Source organism: Prunus persica, chromosome G6 (assembly GCF_000346465.2).
Source record: "Prunus persica cultivar Lovell chromosome G6, Prunus_persica_NCBIv2, whole genome shotgun sequence".
Classification (NCBI taxonomy): domain Eukaryota; kingdom Viridiplantae; phylum Streptophyta; class Magnoliopsida; order Rosales; family Rosaceae; genus Prunus; species Prunus persica.
In genome coordinates, this window is record NC_034014.1 from 4,037,772 (window position 1) to 4,065,487 (window position 27,716).

Below are 27,716 nucleotides of genomic sequence, written 5' to 3' on the forward strand. Positions count from 1 at the left end.
CACTTTCTCCCAACCACATGTTTGTAGTCATGCTCCAGAGATTTCTTTCACCCCCACACTTTAGCCATTCACTTGTCACTTTTTCTAGAATATTCTACCATATTCATTTTGTTTTGCCACCATGCAATTTTTTTATTGTGAGCTCTTGATTTTTCTAGAACTTTGTAGAACAAATGAGCAATAGTTTTTCAACATTTTCCCCCACTAATTTTGTGCATCTTCTAACTTTGCTACAGTAAATATGTCATGTTACTATATTAGAATGAACGTATTTGTAAAAAGTCTTAAAAGAAAGTTTGGAGATCGCTTCCTCACAAAGGACTGCTATTTTATATGTCTTTATGTTTCCAAACTACCATTCTAACTGCATTTAATCGAAAATCACTTATTCCTAACACCAATCATTTATTTATTTATTTATTTCTTCTGTTTTCAGATAGGGGGCTTAGCTCAAGGACTCAAGGACTCAAGGGTAGGCCTTAAATCATCAATGTCAGAAAATGTGTTTAGCAAGTAGAAGTATGATATATGTAGGATTATCCCATAAAAGTATGGTAAATGTATTATGATCAATAATCAATGATTATTTAAAAAAGAGAAAGCATGAAAGTCAAACTCTTGTCGTGAGTGTGAAGCATGTGAGTTTACTACCAAAATAAAGTCGTTAGCCCCACAATGATGGCCAAACTTAGATACCACAAAACCACTCAATATTATATTTTAAAACTTTAATGTAACCATAAAGCCAGCAATATAACGGCAAGGGTCACATTCTGCCGGCTGACTAGCCCATGTAATAGGCTTTGACGCCGCAATGAATTGGCATCTTGTAATGGATCTAACATAAGCCAAAAGATAAACAATATAAATAGCCATCAGCCATCAAAAGGAAGCCATTTAAATAAAGATGTTGCTCATCTTCATTACAAACAACTAGCATGCATCTTATTATAATTCAATTATTTTCTGTCGTAAAATGCAAGCTTGAAATTGTGCCAGAAACCCTCAAAAGCAGGGGGATTTTATACTTCTAGTTGTTGATTTTAACCAAGCACTAGACCTTTTCAAAAACAGTGAGGTCAAAGTTCTACCCAAGAAAAGTTCTTGCATATAATAAGACTTCCAAACTCAAACTTGAGGCAGAGCTTCCATTTCTGTGTTAATGGCAGCTGAAGAAACTAAAAGACCAGAGGCAGCTGGCATTGAACATGTTGCAGCCATTTTTGGTGTTACAGGGCTAGTTGGGAAGGTGCTGGCCAAAGAGCTAATCTCAAAATCCAAATGGAAGGTTTATGGTATAGCTCGAAATCCGATGATCATATCGAATCAGCAATGTTCAAATTTCCATTTCATCCAATGTGATTTGCTAAACCCTTTGGAAACCCAGCAAAGGCTCTCATTGTTACAAGATGTGACTCATGTGTTTTGGGTCACTTGGGCAAGCCAATACCAGTTAGATAGCATTGAGTGTTGTGAGCAAAACAAGGCCATGATGTCCAATGTCTTGAATGCCATCGTCCCCACGGCCAAGGCATTGAAGCATGTTTCTCTTCAGACAGGGATGAAGCATTATGTGTCATTGCAGGGGCCCTTCGATGAAGCAGAAGCTCGGTACTACAATGAGAATGGCCCGAGAGTGAAAGCAGGCTGCAATTTTTACTATGTGCTGGAAGACTTGCTCAAGGAGAGGCTGGATGGTAAGATAGCTTGGTCTGTACACAGGCCTGGTTTGTTAATTGGTAGTTCTTCTAGGACTTTGTACAACTTTATGGGTAGTTTATGTGTTTATGGAACCATTTGTAAGCATTTGAATCTTCCCTTTGTGTTTGGAGGGACAAAGAAGTGTTGGGAAGAGACCTGCATTGACGGCTCAGATGCAAGACTAGTAGCTGAACAACACATTTGGGCAGCCACCAATGATGATGTAAATGTACAATCCACTGATGGCCAGTCATTCAATGCAATCAATGGTCCAAGTTTCACATGGAAGGAGATCTGGACAGCACTTGCAGAAAAGTTTGGACTAGAAGTAGTACCCGAAAATGCATTTTCGGAGGACTTCTGGTATTCGAAAGCAATGGCTGACAAGAAAGAAGTTTGGAAAGAAATTGTTGCAAAGGAAAGGATGATGAAAACTGAGATGGAAGATTTGGCCAATTGGGCATTCTTGGATGTCTTGTTTCGTTGTCCGTTTAAGCTATTGGGAACCCGAAACAAAGTTGATCAGCTTGGTTTTACTGTAAGGTATAAAACACTGGATTCAATCTTGTATTGGATAGATTGTATGAGAGATGAAAAATTAATACCTTAAAAGCATATGCTTTTGATGCATTGTGGCTGAATGTGTGGAGCACCACAAACTTTTCCTTCAAGAAAAATGAAACTGGTGGAAGGCTGTACCTATACATGTTCGTTTGTTGGCTGCCTATTTCTTGTTTCCTTATTTTATGATCATACAGGTTGTTTTGGGGAAATTGAATAATACAGACGCGTTGTTTTCTTCGTAAGTGTCTCCTCTTTTTACTCATCTTGTCTTTGGGGTATTTGGTCAGCCAAAACTTCGCCTAGTTCCATGCCCCAGCCTCACTTTGACTGCACAAGTAAAGGGGGCCTGCACTGGCCTAAGTTTTATATTTTCTACATGTCCTTTAAAAAAAAATTGACGACGTGTCTAACTTAGTGAAGGACATTAACTTGCAGAAAAGAGGTCTAAGTTTCGAACCTCCATGACATCTTAGTTGTGTGTGTAAGAAATCTCATTTTCCTTTAGTTTAGACTATTGCTTGTACTAAAAAATAAAAATAAAAGATATAAAATTTGAAGTATGTGTTCACCATAATTTTAGTATATTTGACACGTGTCCTATTTGTATAGGCTAGGGGGGTAGGCATCTCTCTGTCTTGACTTTTGCCTTTGTTTATACAGTTGACTAATTCAGGCAGTCTGTATAGAATACCTCCCTAAGATATGAAAATGGAGCAGAGCATATTCAATTGGCTTACATGCTTTTAGTATATTTGTCACATATCTTATTTGTGTGATGATTGCACATAAGAGCACTTTCATTCATTTGCCATGACAAAGGGCAAGAGTAAGGGCAAGGCAAAGGTTGTTACTATTCAGGTGAATAGTGTCAGCCCTTGCAAAGACAAAGTGTGTTTCCATCCATTGCCATGGCAAATGGCAATTATGATTCACTTTCAATTACTTTTATTTTTTATTCATAAATGATTAATTTTGATAAGGTTTAGGGTTTTGGTGTGAGAAGTAAAAAATATGGCTAGGTATTTATAAAAATTAAAAAAATTCTGAATTTTTTGGTTTTTTTTTTCCCTTTATTTTTTCCTTCAAATTTTCAATTATTTTAATTGGCTGCTGATGTCATTATGGCGTCAGCATTACATCACTGCCTAGGTAGCAGCATGGGCTGGATTTGCCTGTGGGCTTGCTCAGTTTGCTGGGACCCACTATTTGCCCGGGCTGCTTTGACTACCTAGAATCGCAACTTGGGGCTCAAGCCTCTTTTTGCCCGAGCCAGCCTCCAACGCTGGAAGTGCTCTAATTAGGCTACGACTTAGGTTAACTCTTTTTATTTTGGTAGATAGACATATAGACAACTGGTTTTATTTGTCGTTTACATATAGTTCACTAACTCATGCCTCCAAACCCCTGCTTATGTTTCAAAACTATGTAAGTTATCTCTCAAACAAAAACCCTATACCCGACCAATGAGGGTTGGTTGAGTTGGTAAGGAGTATTTTCTTTGCTAGTAAGGCCTGGATTCGATTCCAGCTGTCGACAATTCCTCTTGGTGGTAATTTATAAAAACCAAAAAAAGGGGTTAAGGCCCTTTCTGTAAGTCCTCAAAGAGGCATTGATACACCATGGCCCTAGGATAAGATAGCCTCCCCTCCTCCTAAACATTTTTTTATTAATAAATTTATATAAAATATAAATAATAAATAATAAATAAATAAATAACCTATACCCGAAATGCTTAACCGTTAAACAAATGCGAGGCCGCTCTTAAGCCATAAGCATAGCATAAAATATAAGCAGATAATCCTTGAGAGATGAAGAACAAGACAGCAAATCAGTTATATCGTCTTTTTCTTCCTTATTAAACTATATGGAAAGCCAATGGATAACAGAATGTACAACTGACTGTAAATCTATACCATACTGCTAAAGTTCAATAGTTAGAGCTAAGGGGAAAACTCCAACTATCCTCGAGAATTCTAGTAATGAGAAGGGGAAAACTGTAATGTTTCTGACCAGCGCATGACATTGTGAAAAAAAAAAAAAAGAGTTTTTATTTCAGCAGATTGAAGAGCCTCCTCCGCCACTTGAGCTTTAATTTCTGCCAAAACTTTGACATGGACTTTAGTCTCTTTCTCGCGACATAGACGGACCGCTCTCTCAAGATTGTATGATGCGGGAAGGTCATGAAGTTGATATAAGCCAAACCTCCGGTCATCTTTTCTGAAAGTTGAGCAGTTTGACTGAAAAGGCAAAGACACCAAAGAAAAGGATGCAAAAGCCAACAAGCACAGCTGCTGAAACTCCAATCATCCCAGGACCATAGCCAAGACTGACTTCCAAATACTCCTTCACAGTGCCCTGAAATGTACCTTCCATCTTGGTCTCCACATCACCAAGTTGCGAGGTGATAATACCTCGAAGTGTCCATGCAACAGGGCAGATGTAGTAAAACCAAATCCACCATCCTGGGATATGCTGAAATGAATTTTGTAGAAAAACCAAAGGTTAATTAACAAGTGGGAAAAAGAAAAAAATAGGTTTTCTTTCTTTAAACAAAGGTACGAAATCAGACAACTTACTGGCTTTGGGACGAGAAACCCGGAGAGGAGGTTCCACAAAGAATAGAAAGCAGAAGAAATGACAGCGGCCAGGTGTGGAGAAGATGTGAGACCAACAGCCGCCATACCATAGAAGGTAAAGTAGGTGAATGTGAGGAACATGAACACAATATAGAGCAAAAATTTTCCTGCAACAGAGAACCAAACCGAAAATGTAATTTGAATTTTGAGTTGAATTTTTCACTCACAGACTAAGAAAATAGTATCAGGTTATCATCTATTCCTTATCTTTTCCTTTTCCTCTTCTCTTCATTTTATAGATGAGAAACAGTTTTGTAGGTAAGTCAGTCCCGCCTCTGGAGTCTCTGCAGCTGTACTTGTTGGCTTTTACATCCTTTTCTTTGGGGTCTTTGCCCTTGTTGCTCAACATTCAGAAAAGATGAGTGGATGGTTGGGTTATATGAACTTCAAAACCTTCCACTCCAGATTGTATGATGCGGGAAGGTCATGAAGTTGATATAAACCAACCGTCCAGTCATCTTTTCAGAAAGTTGACCAATTTGACTGAGAAGGCAAAGACACCAAAGAGAAGGATGCAAAAGCCAACCAGCATAGCTGCTGAAACTCCAATCCCTAAGCCATAGCCAAGACTGACTTCCACTCGTTCAGCGAATCCTCAAGTGTACAAGGTGTACAAGAATGTCTACAAACTTTTGCTGCAAAATATTTTTTTAAGTCTTTTTAGAGAATAATGGAGAAGCAATGTAGGGAAAACTTGTTGGAATTGGATATGAAAATCTGCAGACGTTCCTACTCTATTTATAGAGATTCCTGCTCTCATAGATGAAAATTATCTTGTTGTAAGCAAAAAAGTGTGAGCTAAACCAACCACTTATATAGAAAACCTAGTCAAACCAAACTAAAAAGGAAAGATGATTACACTTTAGCCCAACCTAACTTCATAGTGTTGCCATGAATAGAAATAGGAGGCATTGGCTTAGGCTATATTGGTATGAACCGGGATAACATCCCTTTCTTGGTGAACTCTTTAAAACCTAAAGACCATATGATTTATCCTACATTAACCAGTTCATGGAGCTGGAACACATGAGAAGAGAGAGAGAAATATTACGATAATATCCTAGGATTTGTTCTTCCAAGATTTTCTTTAAGTAAATTCTATGAACGGTCCATAGGCATTGATTGTATTCTGTGCAATAATTTTGGGGCAGTTGAAGCAATATGAAAAGGAAAAATGGATGCTCAGCAAGCAACCTATAAAATCTACATGCTTCTTAAATTCTGGCCAGTGATATTATGTATAAGGTAAACCTATATCTAGCTTTAAAGTGGTACTCTTCACACAGTAGTTCAACAAAGAAAGAACAGAACATTAATGATATTATCACGGTTAAGGAAGAAATCAATTTGAAATAACACAAAGAGTATCAAAAGGAAACATTAGAAATCTTACGAAGTGTCCTTTCGAAGTTAACCATGAAGTAAGTGATTACGCCATATACTATTGTCTGTACAGCAATGTATGGGATCTCTACAAGGCCCTGCATGTCGAGAAGGCAAAGAAGTTATTTATATCACCTGTTCTTTCCTAAAATGCGCTTTGCTAATGTTTCCACTATAATGGCACTTACCTGGGCTGATGCATAAGCTAATGGAGAATACATTCCGGCTGCTTTCTCTCGATAGAACACTGTCCTCTCAATTGAAACAATTGGTTGCACTGAAGAAGCATTATTGACCCCAAGAAACAAGCAAGCAGAATAAAGAGCTCCCATAACCATCATTAGTGCTTGAGCTGAGTCCCTATGGAATATTTATAGATTCAATTGTTCGTAACTTTGTTAAGAAAATTGCAATGAAGGGGGAAAAATTATTGACCTCATGTTACCATTGTCATATATGTGACATGTAAAGTTAAAAATCTAGGAATTCTTATTTCTTTGACTTTTGTCAAATCATGAATACTATAATAGGCTCATCATCTGGTCTTCCTCAACTTCAACACTCATATATTTTTATAAAGATTGCTACTACCAAATACTTCCCAAGGGATCCATATCGAAGAATTTGCCTCCCCAAAATGTTAACAATGCTCTTAAGATCTAGGATCTATCCTTGAATGACATTCATCATTCCCAGCTAATTATTCCATCAAGTCTGCTTTGATGTAGAAACTTCAAAACTATGAGATATACCAAACATCCAACTCAACAGGCCAGTGAATAATATGCGATTACAGTAAAATGAGCTCACAGTCAAACAAATTTCAAAACTTACTATAACAGATATGATATGTACCTTTTTTTACCAATGTCCCAAAATGCCGAACCAAATATCAATGCACTGATTGTCGTAAAGATTAACCTCATCGAATTATATTGTGGACTTCTCCAATATACAAGATTTTGTTTCCATAAGCAGATCCAAAACTGAGACAGTGTGTTTTGAGAATACTTGGAAGCAAACTTTAATGGTTCTGAGTCAGCTGGGGGAGTACTAAATTGCTTGATGGACTCTTCCACTTCCCTGAAACAAGGAGGTAAAGACATTTATTAAACACTACTAATAACAAAATAATTGTAAGAATCAGTTCCCATTAAAGTTATTAACAATAATGAATAAAGAACTAGACAGAACCAGTAGAGGTCTTGGTCACACTACAAGCACAACATGAAACTAAAGTACCTGTATTGCTCTGAATTTCTGTAAATGTTAGCAAAGTCATCACCAATTCTCTCTTCACAAGCAGGTGTAGTAACCTCAAGCATCCACGTTGCTGGATTGTACCCGCTGGGAATTGGAGTTATTCCACTAAGTCCCTGCACACACAAAAGAATCATGAGGGAAAATTTGTTTTACGCAGACAATACAGTAGATTATTCCACTTTGACACAATACCGAGTGGACCAATTAAATTGAGGATTAAGTAATACACATAGGTTTTTACAATGTTACCTGAAAATAGTTTATCATTGTCTGTGAGTGCAAACCAAGCTTTCCTCCATATATAACTTGCCCCCCTCGTTTCATAAGAAGAAGCTGTACATAAAATCATTTTCAGAATTATAAGAAGATAGGGCATCATAGTTGGTTTTCATATGTGCTTTCTTTCTGCTGTAAGACAAGGATCTAACTAACCGCATCAAATGCCTCAAATATATCAATACTTGGCTGATGTATAGTGCAGACCACTGTTCTTCCTGTATCAACAGTATTACGAACTGTCCGCATAACAATGGCTGCTGCCCGTGCATCAAGTCCAGATGTAGGTTCATCCATAAAGATAATTGAAGGATTTGCAACAAGCTCCACAGCAATTGTTAAGCGTTTTCTTTGCTCTGTTGATAAGCCAGAACTGCCTGGCAAACCAACCAAAGCGTGCCTTAGAGTATTAAGCTCTACTAATCTCATTACTTCTTCAACAAATTCCTGCAATGAAAAGTAGTAAAATTATGCCCCAAACAAATTGGAGAATTCGGGAAAAACAAAACAGATATAAACATATAAAGTCGTATGCAGAAACTCACATGTCTTTTCTCTTTGCTGACTTCCTTTGGAAGGCGAAGAGCAGAAGAAAACCATAGAGATTCCTCAACTGTAACTTGAGGAGAATGTATGTCATTTTGCTCAACATATCCTGATATCCTGGCAAAAGTGCTTTGCTCTTTTGGGTAACCAGATATCTTTATATCTCCTTCTATGTATCCACCAGTTTTCCTACCAGCAAGGACGTCCATCAAAGTGGTTTTGCCAGCTCCACTCGACCCAACTAAAGCAGTAAGAACACCTGGTGAGAATACTCCGCTCACACTTGACAAGAGTTGCAACCTATCTTCCGGTATACCTTGCAACTTCATTTCCTAAAAATCTCACAAAGATGTCAGTTTGCATTCATATATATATATATATAACTGAAGGAAATCAAAAGCACTAAGGCAACAGACCTTTGGCATGTCAACAAAGTAATTGACATTATGGAAAGTCATTGTTAATGGCTGAAATGGTAAGATCATTCCCTTTTTTGGGCTGTTATCTCTGGCTGATGTTGGATCTGATTCTTTGTTACCGTCCACTGCATAATCATATTGATTTATTAAGGATATTCCTGCGGTATTTTAATTAATACAAGCCAACTGGAGCCTCTAAATATATAGTAGATCACTTATGCAAATTTTGGTGAGTACTGACCATCTGCAGGAGGGCTCCCTTCTGTGTCGTCAACGAGAATCACTGTCTGGGCTTTCCTAAGTGCTGTGAAGAAGAACAACACAGCGATGAAATACAAATAAATATGAAGAGAGGGAAACTAATTACTTGAAATGTATTAAATGGACACAAACACAACTTTTTTTCAAACTTACGATTTAGGTAGAGCAAGGCCATAGTCACAAGGCTATTGAAAAGCACTGCATAAAGCAATAAAACAGCAACTCCAATCCAATACCAATAATCACCACTTGGTAAGCTGTGTGATTGGAGAACATTGTACCCAATAGTGTTATCACCAATGGCAGATTTCTGCAGAGTAACAGTTTCCAGAACCAGTAGAATTAATGCATATGGTCCCGAACAAAATAAGGTACTAATGGATATTTTTATTATTTGGTGAATTATTTGTTAATCTATCCATAAGTCTGAAGAGCATACCTTCATCCACCTTGTAGCAGAAAATTCATTGACGGAAATAGCACGTTGCCCATAAGATAGTGGTGATACCCAAAAGCCCCAAACCCACCATGGCTTAATGCTTGCTGAAGAAGAAAATAAACAAGCAAATTACCAAACCTAACCTTTTAGTTTAAATTCTAATTTGATCAAGTTAAATCAGTAATAATAACTAATGTCCTAATCATAAAAAAGATTTAATACCTTTCGGGATGATGAATCCACCCAACAAAAATATAATTAGTAGTGCAGCTGATCCGAATGTATTGGCAATGACCATATCCCTTGTAATAGCTGCCATCATCCGAAAGAGACCCAAAGCCATTTGATGCACTGAGAATAGTAAAAGCATGAAACGGAAAAACCTGAACATTGACAGAAAATAATGAGTATAGGAATAATTGTAAGAACATCTTCGAGCATATACGTAAACTGAGGATACCTCCCAGCAGCTGGAGCAAAACCAACAGTGTAGTATACAGCACAAGACCATACAACAGCTTCAATAATAGAGTATGGAACACGCAGAAGCCAACTAACTATAGACCATGCCCACGCAGGATGAAAGAAATTGTCCCTTTGCTTGTAAAAGACTGGAAGCCGTGATATCATAAGAGACAGCTCAGAAAATCCATTAAACATCATGTGCACCAACCCAAAAAACAAGCAAGAAAGATAAAGTTCGCCGTTTCCCTCATCTGTCGGGTGTAGTCTCGTTCGCGGAAACATTGTGCAAGTGACAAATCCAACAAATGCAACCTATAACAGATATGAGATATGGAAAACTATGTTAAGAACAATTTATAATGGAAATGAAAATATGAAATTGCAAATAACACTTTATATATAACTTTTAGAGAGAGTTATATATCAAGTCAAGTCCCTGTTGGAACAAAACATCTTAAATTCCAACAAACATATGACTTAGCATGTAGAGAAGCAATGATATTTCTGATCAATAATTTGTAGACAAGAAAAAAGGACAGAAGTAACAGAGTAAAGCATACCTGGCATGTCCTAAATATGTAAAGAAACCTATGCCTGCTGATCAATAACATTTCTCGGGAAAAGCATGCTTTACAAAGCTCCCATCTTGTGACTGCATATTTTGATTTTGACAAAGCTGCAGGATGACTGCTAGACTTATCAAATGGATCAGAAAGCTCAGACTCCACACTCCTTCCAAATTTGGAATTTTTAAAGGCTTCAGCAATTTGTGGAACAGAAAGGTACACGTATGGTTTTGATTTATCAGCCCAGTACTGAGATTGATCCTTTCTAGAAGTCACCTGGAAATAAAAAAGTTATATCAATGCAAGCAGTTGAAAAAAAAAATTGAAATCATCAAAGTGTTGTTACAGGTATATATACCTCCTGAAGAAAATCTGCAACTCCCTTGCGTGGGGGTAGACGAAAGCCTAATGACTCGAAGAATTCCAATACTTGGGCTTGAGGGCCCTGATAAACCACATGCCCTTCTGATAACAGCACCAGATCATCAAACAGTTCAAATGTCTCAGGTGCAGGCTGAAGAAGAGCCATTAGTATAGTAGCATCCATTAGATGAACAAAATTCCGAAGGCATTTTACAATTTGGAATGTAGTAGAACTATCAAGTCCAGTAGAAATTTCATCCATAAATAGGGCTTTTCTTGGGCCAACAGCCATTTCTCCTGCAAATACATAGCAGAGTTTTTATCATTGATGAAGGGATGTTACATAGGCAACCCAAATCAGTCCAGAGTTTCTATAATTGCAATTAAAACATGTGAACAAAACTCAAGAAAGCCTCAAGCATTTATTGGTTCTTATGAAGGAAAAAAAACAGAGCTTTTTTATCTTGGATTTAATTAGTTAGCAATTCTCCAGGAAAGTAGTCCAATAAAATAAAATCTATCCATCCGAAGAACACTCTAGAGTTTTGGAATTTGCAACATAACTAAGCATAACACTAGATGACAATGACATGACATGCACTCAAGTGGATTAATATCTTTACAAAACATTAGCATATGCAGTTGAATGAGTACCTTTATATTCATGATATATATATATATATATAGATAGAGAGAGAGAGAGAGAGAGAGAGAGAGAGAGAGAGAGAGACCTGTGGTAACTCTTTTCTTTTGTCCACCTGATACGCCTCTTAGCATGTCGTTTCCAACAATTGTATCTGAACATACATCAAGACCAAGCACTTTCAAAACATAATCTGTTGAAACACTGTGCTTTTTACCGCCGACAGATGATGCCTGTATGTTCAAATTCATTACAAGAACAAATCAGAAAAATAAAAGAAACCTTGGGTATGCAAGCTAAAACATTTACAAAATCCAAGATTGAATTTTTTTCCTTTTTTCCTGGGGTACAATAACAACCTTCATATATGCGTCAATTTCTGGATCTGGCCTTATGTCCCTTTCCTTCTCTGTCCGTTCCAAATCTTTCATGTATGCTACAAGCAAAAACAATAGAGCAAAACAGGGGAAGAATACAGTTAGCTCTCAAATACTATTCGTACTTGATTACAATACTTTAAAACTATTGCTAAATTTAAAAATATCTACATAATACATGCAATGTTACGAAATTCAAATTAATGTGAACAAACCTCCAAAACCTTCGCTTGCACCTTGACATCTAGCTGCAAAGTCCAAGGTTTCTCTTACAGTCAGCTCTGCAATGTGATTATCTGTTTGGCTGATGTAAGCAGAAGTTCTTTGAACGCAAAACTCGTTCATCTTGTGGCCATTGTAGGTAATGCTACCAGTTTTCTGAAAAAAACAAAAAAAATTGCCAAAACGTTAAGAAGGTGTGCGTTCTTAGAAACATACTGGGTTAACATCTTATTTGTTTGTTCAACTTAAGGTTGTAAAATGTCCTTACGATCAATCAACACAGATATTCTCAATCTCGGATATAACACAAATAGCACCAAAATCGTTTCAAAATTTAGCTGACAATTCTTTGAAACATAAGAGATTATTATGTGTATCTGATATACCACATCGCATATCCGGGGACATGGTGCTCCCTCTTTGTCAAGTACTCAAATCCAAAAGATTTTGTTTGTAAAATATGACATAATATTAAAATTACATTTTCTCATGAATTAATAATACTGTACTCTTATTTAAGAGAACGCTCTTTGTCAACCACATTGTCAATTATTTCCTTATTTACATAACATTAGTGACAACTGTAATAAACAATCAATTAAGAAAATTAAAATAAAATAAAATTTTCACATCTACTTCCCCTATGCATAGCAAGCCTGTACAGTTTCTACAATCAATATTTAATTGTAATTTGTTATATTTTTAATTTTAATATTTCTATGTGATCACATTATTAAAGCAACTTCAAGACATTGAAGACCAACCCTTCTTCCGAGTAATTATGTATTTAATTTTAATTAGAAACAACTGGGTAATAAAATGATATGTCATAGATGAAAAATGCGAAGTTTACAGAAACTTCTCTACCTAATCAAACAAGATATGATGCAAAATTGCAAAGCAAACTAAAAAGGAAATATGATTCCCCACTCGTGATAACTTGTGATATTCACCCAAAAATGAAGGGAAAAAAATCACCAACTACTGACCTTTAAGTTGGGGTCAAGTTTCCCTGCAAGAGCCAAAAGCAAAGTGGATTTTCCAGAACCTGGAGGCCCTAAAAGCAATGTCATCCTAGAAAAGTAAAAAAAGAAGACGTATTAAATAATAAAGAGTAAATTTAGGTTTTACCCATAAAAAAACTTTCACTTTTGGAAAAAGCCAAAGCTTTTTCAAAAAAGACAGAAAAACCTCTCAACTTTCAAACCAAAGACATGCAAATGTAAAGGATTCCTTAGGAAATCAAAAAAAAAATAAGGGCAATTTTGTCTATTTTGGCTTCTTTTAAAAATTTTCTCTCTCCTTTGGGCTTTTCCAAAGTCTCCCTAAATAAAGTCAACCTGTATGCTGATTTATGGTTATATCACAACAACACGTGAAAGTAATGAATTTCTGTCACACGGCACCAACCGAACTAGGCATATACACATGTAAAAAAGTAATTTACATTTACATTTGCATCCATAATAGGTAATTTTATCTATCAATAATAAATACGAATGGGATTTTGTTCCAAATTAATTAATGAAAGTAGTTCCAATATTATGCCATAAAACCCATATTAATTCATACCTTCTTGGTTTGATAACGCCGCTAACGTCGTTCAAAATGGTTAAAGAGTGTCGTTTGGGTCGAAATATCCTCAAACCAGTCAAAACACTCTGCATCCAAATACATAGCAATGTAAATACTTTGCAATGCAAACATAGGATAAATCAAACCTTTTTAGCGAAGAAAAGATTAAGGAAATTAATTAATTAATTACACACCTCTAACAAATTGCGAGTAAAATTAATGAGAGTAGGCAAAGCTCTTGATCCAGTTTGAACATTTGCCACGACTTTCAGGTTCTCAAACTGCACTTCAACCTTTGGGACTTCCAATCCGACTCTTTAATTTAAGATAACAAAGAAGAAAGAAAAAAAGTAAACAAAATTAGTAACCATATCAAGAAAGATTCCGCAAAAAAATAAATATGTAAGATGCATATATGATATATGAAGAAAAAAACATTTATGTATGATATAATATGCATATGAGTAAGAAATGTTATCAATAATTTCATATCGAGTGGGTCATTTTAAGAAGTGCACGTAATATGGGCCCCACTAACAACTACTTATTAATTACAGTCCTAGAAATCCCAATCACTTAATTAGGATCCAATAAATTCCAAACACTTTACATGCATGCAAGGCCCGGTCATGACAGAATTGCAAATAAAAATTTGCATTGTATGTGTGTATATATATATATATATATGTTGATAAAAATCACATGCATGCAACATCATCAACAAAATTCATCACTTGCATAAATATCTTTTCTGCAATCTAAAATTAGTAAAAAATAATAATTATTTTGTTTTCTAAAAATTAATTGAGCTAATAAAGAGATCAAAGAACAAACATCAAATGCGCAGAGAGATCGAGAGCGAGAGAGAGAAAATGGGCGTACGTACTTATCAAGGCGCTCTTTAATGGCGGAGAGCAAAAGAAAGTTATCCTGATCGGTGGTGGCCAAAGCTTTCTTGACGACGAGCTCGCGATTCGTCCGATCGAGCTTCCGCACGTCGACCGTCTCCGTCTTCGTGCCGCCCTGCCTATCGGAGCCCTTCTTCCTCAGCAGCGCCATGTTCGATCGCTTCTGCGACGGCAATCTCGCGATCGCCGCCCACATCAGCTCGTCCTCATCCTCCGCCACCGACTCGGCGTTTGACGGCCGAGCGAATGACTCGCTCCCTGCCTCTATCTCGAAGTACTCGCTGCCGTTCGATGCGGCCGCCATTGCCACACCTCCGATGCGTATCGACCGTTCGATCTCTCTCACACACACACTCACTCTTTCTCTCTCTTTCTCTTTCTCTTTCTCTCTCTTCTCTGTAAACGAACTTTTGATTTTTATGTGAGTTTGCTTGGTGGAGTTAAGCAGGAAGGGAAGGCTAACAGACTCTCAGAAAAAGGAGGTGCAGGTGGCATATACTGGCACAAATATGAGCTCTGGGGGCTTTATGGTCATTTTAACTCTAATTTTTGGGCTTTTAGCCCCGCGAATTTTGAAGACTGTGTATTTTCGGTTTTGCCCTCTGCATTTTGGTATTTTTTCGACTTTTGCTCCGAAGAAAGTATGAACTGGTTGCAAAATTTCTTAGAAATGATGTCTTTCTCCTTCAATTATTTTTTTGGGTTCTCTTTTAAAACATTCAAGAAAAACCCAAATTTAAAATTTTTGCCATATCAGATAATGTATATATCCTGAAATTATATACAAGAAACTCATGTTAATTACAATTAAAAAATTTGTTCTAGAAACTCATGTTAATTACAATTAGAAACATATCCTAATTTCTAGCATACTAATAATTCCACTTTTGTTTTTTGGCTGTTCATTCCTCTAATATTGTACCTGCAAATTTATTAACTTAATAAGGTGGAATGAAATCATTTTCCTCAATTTTAGGAATTATGTTTCCACAAATCCAAATCTTAATTAATTCAAATTATCCTTTTAAAGCCTTTCCATGTGTACAGGTGACATTTACCCACAGTATACCTACAAATTTACTCACCTCTAAAGGACGACAATTTACTTATCTTGTATATAATCCATACCGGATAAATAAATTATTTTTACAATATACCTATAAATGTGCTAGTTTTAATATATCTACAATATGATTATAGGTACATTATTATTTGTAACCTACAAATACATAAAATATGGGTAGTATATTTCGTAAGAGGTAAATTACTAGTTATATTATTGCCATATAAAAATTTAAAAAGAAAATTAAGTCTTTTTATAAATAAAAAACTAAAAAACCTGCAGCCATCCTCTACGTTCTCCCCCTCCCAGCGCCCCTCCCCTCATCGCAGAGCCACTCTCAAGCAAATTAAAATATTTTATTTTCGATTCAAATGCATTCGAGTACTCCAGCACTAATTTCTGAATCGAACCAAATTTCTGCTCGTTGGATTTCATCTCTCTGTCATATTCTTCAATCAATGTTTGTTTCTTTGGCTCAACCTCCTGTACAATGCCCTGCAATTCCTTGGCTTTAGTTCCCATCACCAAGTTAAAGTTCAACTCTTTGGCTTCAAAATCCCCCAATTGAGAGGCCATTTCCTTCTTGAACACTTGTAGCTCTTGGAATTCCTTGGCTTAAGGGGCTCGAGTGGGTCTGCGATGAGAGAATGGCTGCAAGATTTTTAGTTTTTTAGTTTTAATATTTTTTTTATTTATAAAAAGACTTAATTTTCTTTTTTAAAATTTTTATAGGGATTTTAAGTTTTAAAATATTTAAAATGTATTTTATATTTTATTTAAAGCCACATGGTTCTATATTATTGAATGTGTGGACTCTACATATGTGCCACATCATCAATTACAATTAGTGTCAAAAAAAACCAACATACAGTCATTTTCATTTTTTAAAACTGAAGGTATCTTATCATTTTTGCATTTTTTTTCATGCTAACATAACATTCTGAATTGTATAGCATTATTTGTAGCCGCACAGTTGATCGCCACTGCTTTCAACGTGGATGATTCAGACGACACTTAGCAGGAAACAGTCACCATCAAAATACAGTTAACAACATGCTGCCCTTCCCCGCACTAAGTTGAGCTCACTTTTGTGCCCTCTCGGTTTCCAAGTTATAAAGCACAATATCACATTTCTTTGGGGACCACCAATAAGTAGCAAGCAAGAGTGAAAAAGCCAATGCAAATTTTTTTTTTTTTTCTATTTGAAGAAAAACCAGCCAATTTAGCAGTTCTTGACAATAATCAATCACCATCTGCCCTCCACAGCCAGGTAAATTACTCCAATATAAACATGAATAACCAGAAGGTGGAATACAAACCTGCTTGCCATAATAATACAACGCAAAAGGATCTTGAGCAGCGACACAACACAACAATATAGATTGTAGGTCCTCCAGAAAGAAAACATCTTGTATGGGACATGTCCTACAGCCCCCTCTCAGTGAGGTGGGACCCGCAAACATGGTCCACCTGACCGTGAGAGAGGGTCGCATAAGACCTTCATGGACAAAAGAACTTCTCCTCTCACAGTCATTCACCTTCTAAGGTGTTTACAAAAGCAGTGAGATGTTAAAACACTAGTAATGCTATGTCGAAGAAACACTAGGAGGGGTGAACACGTTGGTATATCTGTACAGGCTTGGCGGATGAAAAACCTCAACACCACCTCAAAAACAAAATTTCTGCACCATTAGATATCAGACTACGTTCTTGTGAGATCAGCGTTTAACCTTAATAGTATATTGACTTGATTTTGAAGCAGATTTTTTGGACTTTAAATTCTTGCCCTTGGGGCGGAACTTGTCATCATCAGAATCATCACTTCCGTCCCCAAGCTTCCGGTTCCGCTTCTTCTCAGCTCCAGCACAAATAACAATCTTCCCTTCATCCTTCTGTTCCACCGGCTCGCACTTCTCCTTCGGCTTCCAAATGAAAAGTGACCTGAACAAGTATCATGGTTATTGTAGGGAATTCCAAGTTTGGTAATATACATTTTAACAGAAACTAATTTCCTATACGACCATAAAAGAAAGATCCTCAGTTGTTAAACTGAACAAACTCCAAGTTATATTGGTGACGAGCGTAACAGTGCTCAGACCTTGAACTACCAGATGCCAAAACATCATCACGCGGATGTAGCTTGTTCACTGGACTGATTGTAGTGATGTTTGGATCCATGACCTCAGCAACTAGTTGTCCTGTGCTGACGTCAATAAAATCAATGGGATGCAAGGCAGCTCCGTCATAGTTCTCACTTATATAACGACCAATAACTGCAAGGGACTCCGACGAGTCCTGAACCGAAAGGCATATTAGATATCCTAAACATGAAACCAAAGAACTTGGGGCAAAAGATAAATAATTCAAGCCGAAATATGCACCCTTGGATCCCATTCAGCTTTGAAAGCAGTCAGATGGCGATTAAAGTCATGACTGTGTACAATCTCTCGGCTTGGTGAATCCATATTGCCAAATATGGAGTCCCATATACGAAGACGGTTGTCCTGTGAAGTGCTAAGAATTTTGCTGCCAGACACTGGAGAAAAATATGCAGAGTTAACAACACGGCTGTGCGCAAGGTCATAAATGGAAGAACCAGCTTCGATGTGACGAATGTCCCATATTCGAGCCTAAGGAGTAGAAACCATGTCACTTGAAGTCTTACATATTTTACCATATGGGAGAAAACAGACAGGAAACGCATGTATTTAGGCTGAAGAGAAAGCCAGACAACCAAGCAGTCCATAAATAATTCAAATAATTAATTCAATCAACAAGCTTACAAAGTGATCATTTCCGCAACTCAGGAGAAGGTCTGGTTGAACAGGATTGCAGTGGAGTCCAACAACTTTGCTACCTTTCTTATGGATCAAAATTGGCTTCCCAGTTGGGTCATTGGAGCGAGTATCAACCCTAACCACAAAATAAATCAATAACCAAACAATATATCAACCAACCCCCAAAAGAAAGCAAAGGAAGCACCTCATATCTTACCAAATGATCTATGGAACGAATATAACTATTATGGTTGCTGGACAAAAAACTACAACTTCAGACAGAGGATAGGGAAAGAATGGAAACACATGTTAAACGATGGATCGCTGTACGAACAAACTAAACAGTTCATTAGTTGCTTTCTCTTTATTATGTGATTGTATATCTCTTTATCTTAATTAAGAACATAAGATAAACAAAAACAGTACTTACAAGTACAGAAAACCGAAGTTATCAGCAACAAGCACAGCACCTTTTTCTGCATTGATATCCATGCCATAAAGCATCCTCCAGCTGTTTTGCCCCTACAGGCAGATCGCATATATAACTCATTCTACCAAATTAAATTGAAAAAATTGATGCAAAAATAAGTTAGTCTTCCTCCTATGTTCACCAAACACAAGCTAGACCTCAATATTTTCTATTATCCTTGTAGTCTGTCTAAGAAAAATAAGCTGTCGCAATACTGATAATAATAAAAATAATGATATTACTCCTACTACTACTCCTAAATAATAATAATAATTATTATAACAATAATAACGATAATAACAATAATAATAGCAAATACTAGCATCAACATTTGTACATGTACAAGAAATTTATCCAATTGAGCAATAGACTCAACAATCATCAAATATCAACCTCGAAGTAACAAACAATTAGCCCAAAAGAAAACATTTACATATGGGCATGATCATTGCAGCTAAGGTAGTTAAGCACTAAGATGAACATTGGTACAACAAACTTTTCAAATCGGGCAACAGACACAAAGATGCGACAATTCGAGAAAAAACAAAGTTATGTATGTATATCAAAACTATTAACTAAGGTAGGCATCCTTCAAACTTTTTTGGATTTCAAAAAACACCAGGTTATAGAAGCTCAGACGCTCCTCCTTGATGTACATCATTAACAGCGAGAAAATTGTTTAAAAAATGATTACCTGCCATCCATCAGGGTTAAGGTTCATCAGAGATACTGAAATTCCAGTCTCCAAATCAGTGCAACTAATAGTTCCATCTGAGGATGCAGCATAGACTGTATCATCACTTGCAGGTTTAAACCTGCAAGAATTTTAACGCAGAAAATTTTGAATAAGTAAACAATAAAATCAACATAAATTAGTATATGCATGTGCATGCAAACAGATATTCTACATTTACAAATGTGCATATATAAATTCATATCCAGGTAGAGAACTCACTTCATGTTGTTGAGTATACATGAGTGTACATTTCCATAAACAATCTTTTCGTGTACTTTGACAAAATCCCAGACTCCAAGTTGTCCTTTCTTTACAACAAAGCAAGAAGAAGGACAGAGAGATAGAGGGAGGGAGTGCCAGGGTTAACCATCATCAACCAATCACACTCTTGAGTAAAATAAACCTAAATCAAGTCACAATGCAAACTATATGCGAGACTTACCTTATCCCCAGATAAAAGAATGTTATTTTTTGTTGGATGGAACTCCAAGCTAGTTACCCGTCTACTGTGATATCTGATAACTGCACAACTTACTTGATCTGGGATCACAAATGCTGGCTTGATCTATCAGAAGAAAATAGAAACTATAACAAATACACCAATGGCAACAGAGAATGCCCAAAACAAGCAGTATAGTATCCCAGAAATAAAATATATACAAATCAATGGTAGAACTTTATGAGGATCCTGAAATACACCAAGGATCTATAACAATAACAAAATGAAGAACAAAATTACTCATCTTGGAATTTAATCTCTAAATGCATAAATTTTATACACAGAAACAATGCCAAGAAACCAGGAAAAAAGGGGCAATACAGATATAACAGCCACTTCAAGTTGCAAGAAAAAGTTAAATATACTAAGGAGGAGGGGGGCATCATGGCTAATTCAAAACACTGTTAACATCAAATTTCAATAACCAAGCACCAAAATCGAATAATTCACTATAGTGTTAAATTATACAAACTTTGCCATACAATTAGTTTCCATGAAAACAAATGCAAAAACATAATATCACCAAAACATTACATGCTCACTTGCGTTTGATTCACATGATAGTGATAATTTCACAAGCGAAACCAATAAGAAAGCACCAAGAGTTCCTTGTCATGGATTCAACCGAGCTAGTAACACCAATTGCTTTAGAGACAAGCGGTATCCAACAAAATTAAAACTACACAGTTTCCGGATCATATCCATATGCTGCAACTATAAAACCAATAAAATCTCAGCTAACACAAAACACAAGCAGATAGTTGACTTGAGGCTTACTGGAGGAACACGAGGTCTAATCTGGCGTTCAAACATATACTCCAACGCGTTCCGGGTACTTTTATGGGGTGCTGGGACGACCCCATACTCTGTAGCCACTCGGTGTGGGCATGCCACTGTAGTGTGGCCTTTAATTCACAAAACCCACATAGAAATTCAAAGAATTAAACTTTAAAAGAGGAAAAAAAACAAGACCAGCCCAATAAAGTAACAAATTTCTAGCAGTTATTACCAGGCATTTTACAAAGAAAGCAAGGTTTCATTGGGCAATCAATGTAAGTAGCGCCTTTGAAACCAGCTTCATGTCCAGGCTTTTTGCACACCTAAATGAACCACCAACAAAAAATCAAAACATACCCAAAACCCCAAAACCCAATACGGAAGTAGAAAATGTTAAAGGTCCTTACTTTGCAAACTTTCTTCAGACTAATCGTAATGGGAGCTTTCCCTTTCTTCTTTTCATCCAGAGCCTGTTCGACTTTTCCTTCATTTTCGCTCTCCAACACTTCCTCTTCCTCTTGTTCTACGTCTGCTTCGTCTTCTTCGGATGAGCTTTGCTCAGAGTCCGTTTCTCTCTCAATGACCACCTTCGGGAACGCCATTCTTCTAGTTTGTGGGGGCATTTTCGGAAGTTAAGGGTACTGGGGTGGAAAAAAGGGGGACACGAGCACAGGACCAGAGAGTAATGAGAGAATGAGAGAATGAGAGAGAGGGAGAGAGAGAGAGAGAGAGAGAGAATTTGGGGGCGAAGCGAAGGGACAGAAGCTGACCTTTAACTTCGAAAGACGGGAGAGAGTTGAATTTACTAAAGTATCCTCCATATTTAAATATTGGCGTCTCAAGTTTTGAAAGCGTTTACACTTTCGAACAGACACAACCAGGGAGGAGAATGATATGGAAATTGTATTAAAATATAAGGGTGTATCCGAACTTACAGAATTAGAGCGTGGCGGGAGAAGACGTGTCTCACTATCTGCCGCTTGGTTTGTTCGCACGTGTACCGTCATGTCATACCAGGGGATCGAGAGACCGTGTTTTTTTTTTGGATGTAGAAAAAAAAATTACAAAACGAAGTCCCTAGGACACGAATGCCCGAAAAGGTCGAAATAAAAGGGGGAACAAATTGACAAGAGAGGACAAGGGGATTGAGAGAGTCGTTTTCCATGATTTGTCAAACTATTTTTTCGATGAGATTTGTCAACTATTTTTGTGTTTGGAAATAATACGATTTTCCCTGGAATCTAATTTCTCGATTCAAAATTATCATACACCAAATTGAGGTATTCATAAACTAATTTCAAGCATCCCTATATCAAATTTTAGTCTTCAAGTGTTAGGACACGTGGTTTTGATACAAGTTATGATTATGAAGTAAGAGTGAGTGATTCAATATTAATTGTGCTGAGGCTTTCTGAGTTACATATAAATGGAAAAATTGAGCCTTATATAATGTATTGTTATAAAGTAAAAAGTGAAGTTCACATGAATAAAGTAATGGGGTATTAATCAAAAGATGAAATTATGATGTTGGGATGAATGATGATGTTGGAAGAAAATATTGAAGATGCATCTACAGAAGGCCATTCTAATTGCCTATAAATAGGCTTCCTCTTAAGTTGTAAAATACACAACCAATTAGAAGAGAAAAGAGTCAGAGTCAGAGAAGAAAAGAGAGAGAGAGTTCTATTTATAAGAAATTTTGTCAGTATAAACACCGCAAGAGCAAATATAATTACACTCCTAATATTTAGTGATACTTCTCATACTCTTTGATTATTCTAGTTCTATAACATGTATTGAGTTTTTATGGTTGAATTTGAGATAATATCGATATTAATTTTGACTTAATAGTGAATTCCACTAATTTGTTTAATCACATGTTTTAAAGTGCCAATGGGGTCTAGCTAAGTGAAAAAGGATCTTGACTTGCAGTCATTGATCTCAACTACGAACTCGCATGGTATCTTGGTGGTGCGTGTGTAAGAAACTCCCCTCCTCTTGGGCCTCATTTGGTTCATGGGAATTGAGGCTTGAGAATGAGAAATCAATTGTTTTTTCATGGTTGGTAAGTCCAAACATGAGAAATAGTTATCTTACACATGAGAAAGTAGAGGGAAAGTGAAGCTCTCCTCATCCCATGGGTTTTGTTTTCCTAATCATGAGAAAATTCGGGAAAATGAGCTAACATTAAATGCACATTTTTCATGATCATTTTGTCCATATTAACAATTTAGGATTACAATATAGCATTAAATACAATTTTTTTTAATGTGGTATTTACCGGTTACTTTCCCACGATTACCAAACATGGGAAATGAATCTTCAATTTCCCATCCCTTAAGAAAAACATGAAAAATTATTTCCCATCAAATTTTTTCTATGAACCAAACGAGGCCTTATAGTTTAGATTATCACTTGTGTTCAAAACCACATGTTTTAAAGTTGAATTTTAGCATAAATGAGTGCCCAATCAAATTCGAATTAGGCTGATTTACAAATTCAAAACTACAACCAAACCAAATCATTCAGATATGATTCAATTTTTAATTGTTTTACTTTGTTTGTAATTTAAACGGGGTTAATTTCAATTTAGTACCTCAGACGTTCACTCTTAAGGCATGTTTGCCCATGCACTTCTCAATTTTAACAATTATGTATCATAATCTCATTAATTTTTTGCAATTTGGTTCCAGCATTAACTTCACCAGCAAAATTTTGGTTAATCGCCTACGTGACAGGCTTGTGTCCCACATATTGGCTTTTTTCAATGTCAATTGAAGGGTATTTTCATGCAATTGATGTCAAATGGGTTTGGTGGGATTTTTTTTGTGTTAGATGGGTTTGAGCGGGAAGACATCAATTATTCGAAAATACCATTCAAATGGCATCAAAAGAAGTGAATAGGCGGAACTAGGCCTATCACGACTCACGTAGCCAATTAACGAAAATTTTGACAATAAAATTAATGGTGTAATCAAAAAGTACATAATTATTAAAATTGAGAGTGACAAACATATTAAAAATTCAAAATACTAAATTGAAATTTACCCTTCAATACTGAATCAAACCGGCCACTCAAATCAGTTGGTTAGATTGGTTCGGCTGGATTGATCCACCTACAGGTTTGTGTCACACAAAATATTTTCGACGTACAGTGTCAATTTCAAACGTGCCTGCCATGTCTTTATGGTAGTCATATAATATTGGCTCCAATTGTGGCTTTTGAATATGTGTACGAGTGTCTCTAAGGCCTGAACGGTCAAAGCCACTGCGGCGCCGACCTACATAGCCGAAGCAGCAGCAGCAGAACAAGAACTTCACAGTTTAAATCAAATCCCTAACCCGGATAATGCTTTCCCTACGCTTCCCTATTTCATTCGAGAACTCTCTGATCACTCCCTTCAAACCCAGACCCTCGCGCTTCCAAACACCCACAGTCCAATCACTTCCACGCCTCTCAAGCTCACTCTCTCTTCCTCGCGCAACCACAGCTGGCGTGGTTCTCAAGGAAGAGGACAGAGAGTTATCAAATAACCGATTTGCCCCTCGCGGAGACTTCCCGCCAGGCGGCGAGCCTTTGCCGGCCGGTCTCCAGCGAGAGCTGATGCCGAGGCACGTGGCGGTGATCATGGACGGTAACGTGAGGTGGGAGAGGCGGAGAGGGTTGCCGGCTGGGTCGGGTCACGAGGCTGGTGCTCGGTCGTTGAGAGAGCTCGTTGAGCTCTGCTGGAAATGGGGGATTAGGGTTCTTACTGTTTTTGCGTTTTCGTATGATAATTGGGTTCGGCCCCAGGTCAGTCGTCCAAGAGCAAAAAAAAGAGTACTTTCTATAGTTCGAAAAAGCAGAAAAAATTATTTTTAAAAAAGTTTTTGTGGAACTGTGTAATGATTTGGTTTGGTTATAGTGTAGGTGGAGGTTGATTTTTTGATGAATTTGTTCGAGAAGATGACAAGCTCAGAAATCGACAGTTTTGCAAGGTAGCACATTTATGTTCAAATTAATTGTTGCTTGTTTAAATTCTTTATGTTTCTGCTCTTGTATGTTGTAAAGGGAATTTTTTTTCTCTAATGTGGAAGAGCAATCTGCATAGTTTTGTTGGGTTGTGGTGGAATTGGAAAGTTTGTGCCATTTGTGGTCAGTTATTCAACCACAGAGGAGGACATGGCTCCCTACAGAGCTTCGAAACCATTTTTACTTCCTAGGGGATTGCAGCCAGTTGTAAGTATTAGCTCTAAAGACTTCTTTTGCACATTTTCTTTGGTCAGTGGTGCATTTCTACATGGTAAATTGTAACCTAAAACTCCTCATTCGAATCTGGTGCCTCTATTTGTATATTTTCTGGGTGTAGGTGTTAATAGTTGATGGAAATATTTTCTGAAAATTGGCCAGCAGGGAAAGAATTGTTTCAGATTTTGATGAGTGGTTGTTGCGGGATGTGAATATTATATTATCTTTCTTTTTGTCTCTCATCAGACTCAATGTCAATGTAATTGCAAAACATCTGATCATTACCTTTTTGTTTTGACAGGGATGGTATTCGAATTTCGGTCATTGGGGATTTGTCAAAGCTCCCCAACTCTTTACAGAAACTGATAAGTGATGCAGAGGATAGAACGAAAGGCAACTTTAGACTCCACCTGATTGTGGCAGTGAGCTACAGTGGAAAGTACGATATTGTGCAAGCATGTAAAAATATTTCTCAGAAGGTGAAAGATGGCCTTATTCAAGTTGACGATGTCAATGAAAGCTTCATTGAACAAGAACTGGAAACTAACTGTACTGAGTTTCCATACCCTGATCTACTGATAAGAACCAGTGGAGAACTCAGAGTCAGCAACTTCTTGTTGTGGCAGTTGGCCTACACGGAATTTTTCTTCGTATCAGCTCTTTGGCCTGATTTTGGGAAAGCTGAGTTTGTTGAGGCCTTGATTTCCTTTCAGCAGCGGCAGAGGCGTTATGGTGGAAGAGATTTATAAGTGATCAAATGTCACGAATTTAAATCGTACATTTTTTGCTGAAAGCCTGTACTATTCTGTAAATATCAGCATCAAGTACTGGATGTAAATGTAATGAATAGTATTTATGCATCTAATTTCTTCTGTCCCCTACATCTGGACTTGTATAAAATATTTATGCATACGCATATCATGTGTGTGTGCCTAGATGCTTGGTATATCATTGCCATCTTTGTCGAAGAATCAATTGTTCATGCTCTGTAATTTCATTATTTCTGCATATCTTCACTCTCATCTGATTAATTTAGATTTGCAGGCACTTCTGCAGTAAGGGTTTTATTAATTTTACCCTGGCTTGTCCATTTACATAGCAGATAGCACGAAGGCATATTTAACTGCAGGGGCAATAAGCATATGTGAAGCAATATCTCTCATTCAATGGTAAGAGAAAGCTCAGTGACAGTTTTCTGTACTCGCTATTCCTTTCTTGTCCATTTTACTTAATCTTAAGTTTTAAAAGTAATTATTGCTTCACAATAAAGCAAACTTGTGTGCTTCCTGTTTGATTGATTGTAAAACAGGTGATAGTCTATCTTTGTTCACAAGAGAGATACATTCTAATTTGCATAGTGCAGGTCCCCTGCTGAGTGTTTATTCTGAAGGATGTTGTGTTCTCTATTATCCAGACCGGAGCATGGATACGTAATCAGAGCGGCGCCTTTGAAGAGGAGCAGCTCATGCATAATGCCGTGGAGGTTCCTGTCCTGAGTATGGTATACATGGGATTATATTGCCCCACACTTTGCAGTCATTTAGGTTCAACTTCATCCTACTTGAGTGTTTCATGGTTTTCTATTGCTGCAGTCTTTGCGCTGATTCATTTAGCTAGGTTTTGCACAACCATGTTTTCAGGGCAGAATGCAGATCATTAACAAGAACAAGGTTAGTTCTGCTCCAAGGTATTTGGCTCTTGATTATGCCTTTATTTGTTAATGATGGTTTGTAGTCATATGGTTGAATCTGATGGCCGCTAGATTTGGCCAAAACATTTACTCAAATATGGCAACCTTATCCAATAAACGGGAAGACGAGGATTTAGAAAATGGAAAAGAATAATGAGAAAAATGAATTAGAAGTTTAAAATTTGAACAATTATGTGGTCGATAGCAGCCCCAAATTAGGTGGGATGTTAATAATATATTAGAGTTAGTTGTTGACTTTCTATCTGATTCCTTTTGCCTGGCATGGGTTAGGTATATTGATGGTTAATTAAACATTCATTTTGCCTTTGGTTTAGGTATATCCAAAGTTCATGGTCTACAATCTTCAAGTAAAGAACTGATTTGGTTTTGGTCATGTCCTGGCAAATTGCAGGCTTATCTCAGTTCTTCAATCCACGACTGATTTGTGGTTGAAGGTTGAATGTCACAACAAGTGGCCCCAAATACTAAATTAAGCATGTGTTCAAAGGAAAACTACTTTTAAGAGATGGGCCATATTTTATTGTTGCTGTCCAAATCTTGACTTAAACAATAAAGATAGTTTTTATTTTTCGTCCCAAAATTGGAGACTTTTCAAGTGTGGAACGGTTAAACTCATGGGACAGAAATTCTCTGTCTTTTTGGGAAATGCTAACAACATTCTCTTTAATATATTTTTTTGGACTTTCTCCCTTCTTCTCGTACTATGTGTTACTTTCTTTATATTAAAATGATGTCATTAATACATACCTTTTGTTTTTCAAGATTATCCTTATTAAATATATATTGACTTTCATATTACCTTTAATTTATCAAATTTTTTTTACAATTTGGAAAAATAAAAACTGAAAT

At 36.8% G+C, this 27,716-nt stretch overlaps 4 protein-coding genes across 5 annotated transcripts; 2 read left to right on the forward strand and 2 right to left on the reverse strand.

Annotated features, from left to right (window-relative positions):
* Window positions 933-2,486, forward strand: LOC18772200 (iridoid synthase). 2 transcript variants are annotated; one of them, XM_020565366.1, is made up of 2 exons: window positions 933-1,697; window positions 1,833-2,486. In XM_020565366.1, the coding sequence occupies exons 1-2, from the start codon at window positions 1,163-1,165 to the stop codon at window positions 2,309-2,311; spliced, it is 1,014 nt and encodes a 337-aa protein (XP_020420955.1). In that variant the 5' UTR covers window positions 933-1,162; the 3' UTR covers window positions 2,312-2,486. The 2 variants fall into 2 exon arrangements, with proteins under 2 accessions (XP_020420955.1, XP_007207642.1); XM_007207580.2 differs by having other exon boundaries at window positions 933-2,486.
* On the reverse strand, window positions 4,072-14,958 carry LOC18774531 (ABC transporter G family member 31). The gene is made up of 24 exons (XM_020565255.1): window positions 14,586-14,958; window positions 13,894-14,014; window positions 13,697-13,785; window positions 13,114-13,198; window positions 12,118-12,280; window positions 11,885-11,961; window positions 11,614-11,758; window positions 10,878-11,179; window positions 10,514-10,795; window positions 9,949-10,265; window positions 9,711-9,871; window positions 9,489-9,592; window positions 9,203-9,359; window positions 9,030-9,092; window positions 8,786-8,913; window positions 8,369-8,701; window positions 7,980-8,270; window positions 7,797-7,880; window positions 7,527-7,660; window positions 7,140-7,367; window positions 6,473-6,644; window positions 6,295-6,382; window positions 4,842-5,008; window positions 4,072-4,737 (listed from the first exon to the last, which is right to left on the reverse strand). The coding sequence occupies exons 1-24, from the start codon at window positions 14,909-14,911 to the stop codon at window positions 4,474-4,476; spliced, it is 4,281 nt and encodes a 1,426-aa protein (XP_020420844.1). The 5' UTR covers window positions 14,912-14,958; the 3' UTR covers window positions 4,072-4,473.
* LOC18774206 (protein DAMAGED DNA-BINDING 2) lies at window positions 16,855-21,794 on the reverse strand. Its single transcript, XM_007208534.2, has 11 exons — window positions 21,336-21,794; window positions 21,161-21,251; window positions 20,929-21,056; window positions 20,095-20,217; window positions 19,872-19,960; window positions 19,611-19,731; window positions 18,878-18,969; window positions 18,454-18,583; window positions 18,052-18,300; window positions 17,769-17,965; window positions 16,855-17,611 (listed from the first exon to the last, which is right to left on the reverse strand). Exons 1-11 carry the CDS (start codon window positions 21,549-21,551, stop codon window positions 17,389-17,391), a joined length of 1,659 nt encoding a protein of 552 aa, XP_007208596.1. The 5' UTR covers window positions 21,552-21,794; the 3' UTR covers window positions 16,855-17,388.
* LOC18775473 (dehydrodolichyl diphosphate synthase 2) lies at window positions 24,117-26,077 on the forward strand. Its single transcript, XM_007207060.2, has 3 exons — window positions 24,117-24,721; window positions 24,839-24,906; window positions 25,458-26,077. The coding sequence occupies exons 1-3, from the start codon at window positions 24,278-24,280 to the stop codon at window positions 25,903-25,905; spliced, it is 960 nt and encodes a 319-aa protein (XP_007207122.1). The 5' UTR covers window positions 24,117-24,277; the 3' UTR covers window positions 25,906-26,077.

Bases quoted from the DNA above. Each gene is read 5' to 3' on its own strand.
- LOC18774531 (XM_020565255.1), bottom strand. From the start codon at position 14,911: ATGGCGGCCGCATCGAACGGCAGCGAGTACTTCGAGATAGAGGCAGGG. The intron at 14,015-14,585 runs GTACGTACGCCC...CTTAAATTAAAG, and splicing joins ATTAAAGAGCGCCTTGATAA to AGTCGGATTGGAAGTCCCAA. The intron at 6,383-6,472 runs GTAAGTGCCATT...CTCGACATGCAG, and splicing joins TAGCTTATGCATCAGCCCAG to GGCCTTGTAGAGATCCCATA.
- LOC18772200 (XM_007207580.2), top strand. From the start codon at position 1,163: ATGGCAGCTGAAGAAACTAAAAGACCAGAGGCAGCTGGCATTGAACAT.
- LOC18775473 (XM_007207060.2), top strand. From the start codon at position 24,278: ATGCTTTCCCTACGCTTCCCTATTTCATTCGAGAACTCTCTGATCACT. The intron at 24,722-24,838 runs GTCAGTCGTCCA...GTTATAGTGTAG, and splicing joins ATAATTGGGTTCGGCCCCAG to GTGGAGGTTGATTTTTTGAT. The intron at 24,907-25,457 runs GTAGCACATTTA...TTGTTTTGACAG, and splicing joins GAAATCGACAGTTTTGCAAG to GGATGGTATTCGAATTTCGG.
- LOC18774206 (XM_007208534.2), bottom strand. From the start codon at position 21,551: ATGCCCCCACAAACTAGAAGAATGGCGTTCCCGAAGGTGGTCATTGAG. The intron at 21,252-21,335 runs GTAAGGACCTTT...TGGTTCATTTAG, and splicing joins GTCTGAAGAAAGTTTGCAAA to GTGTGCAAAAAGCCTGGACA. The intron at 18,970-19,610 runs GTAATCATTTTT...ATCTGCCTGTAG, and splicing joins TTAACCCTGATGGATGGCAG to GGGCAAAACAGCTGGAGGAT.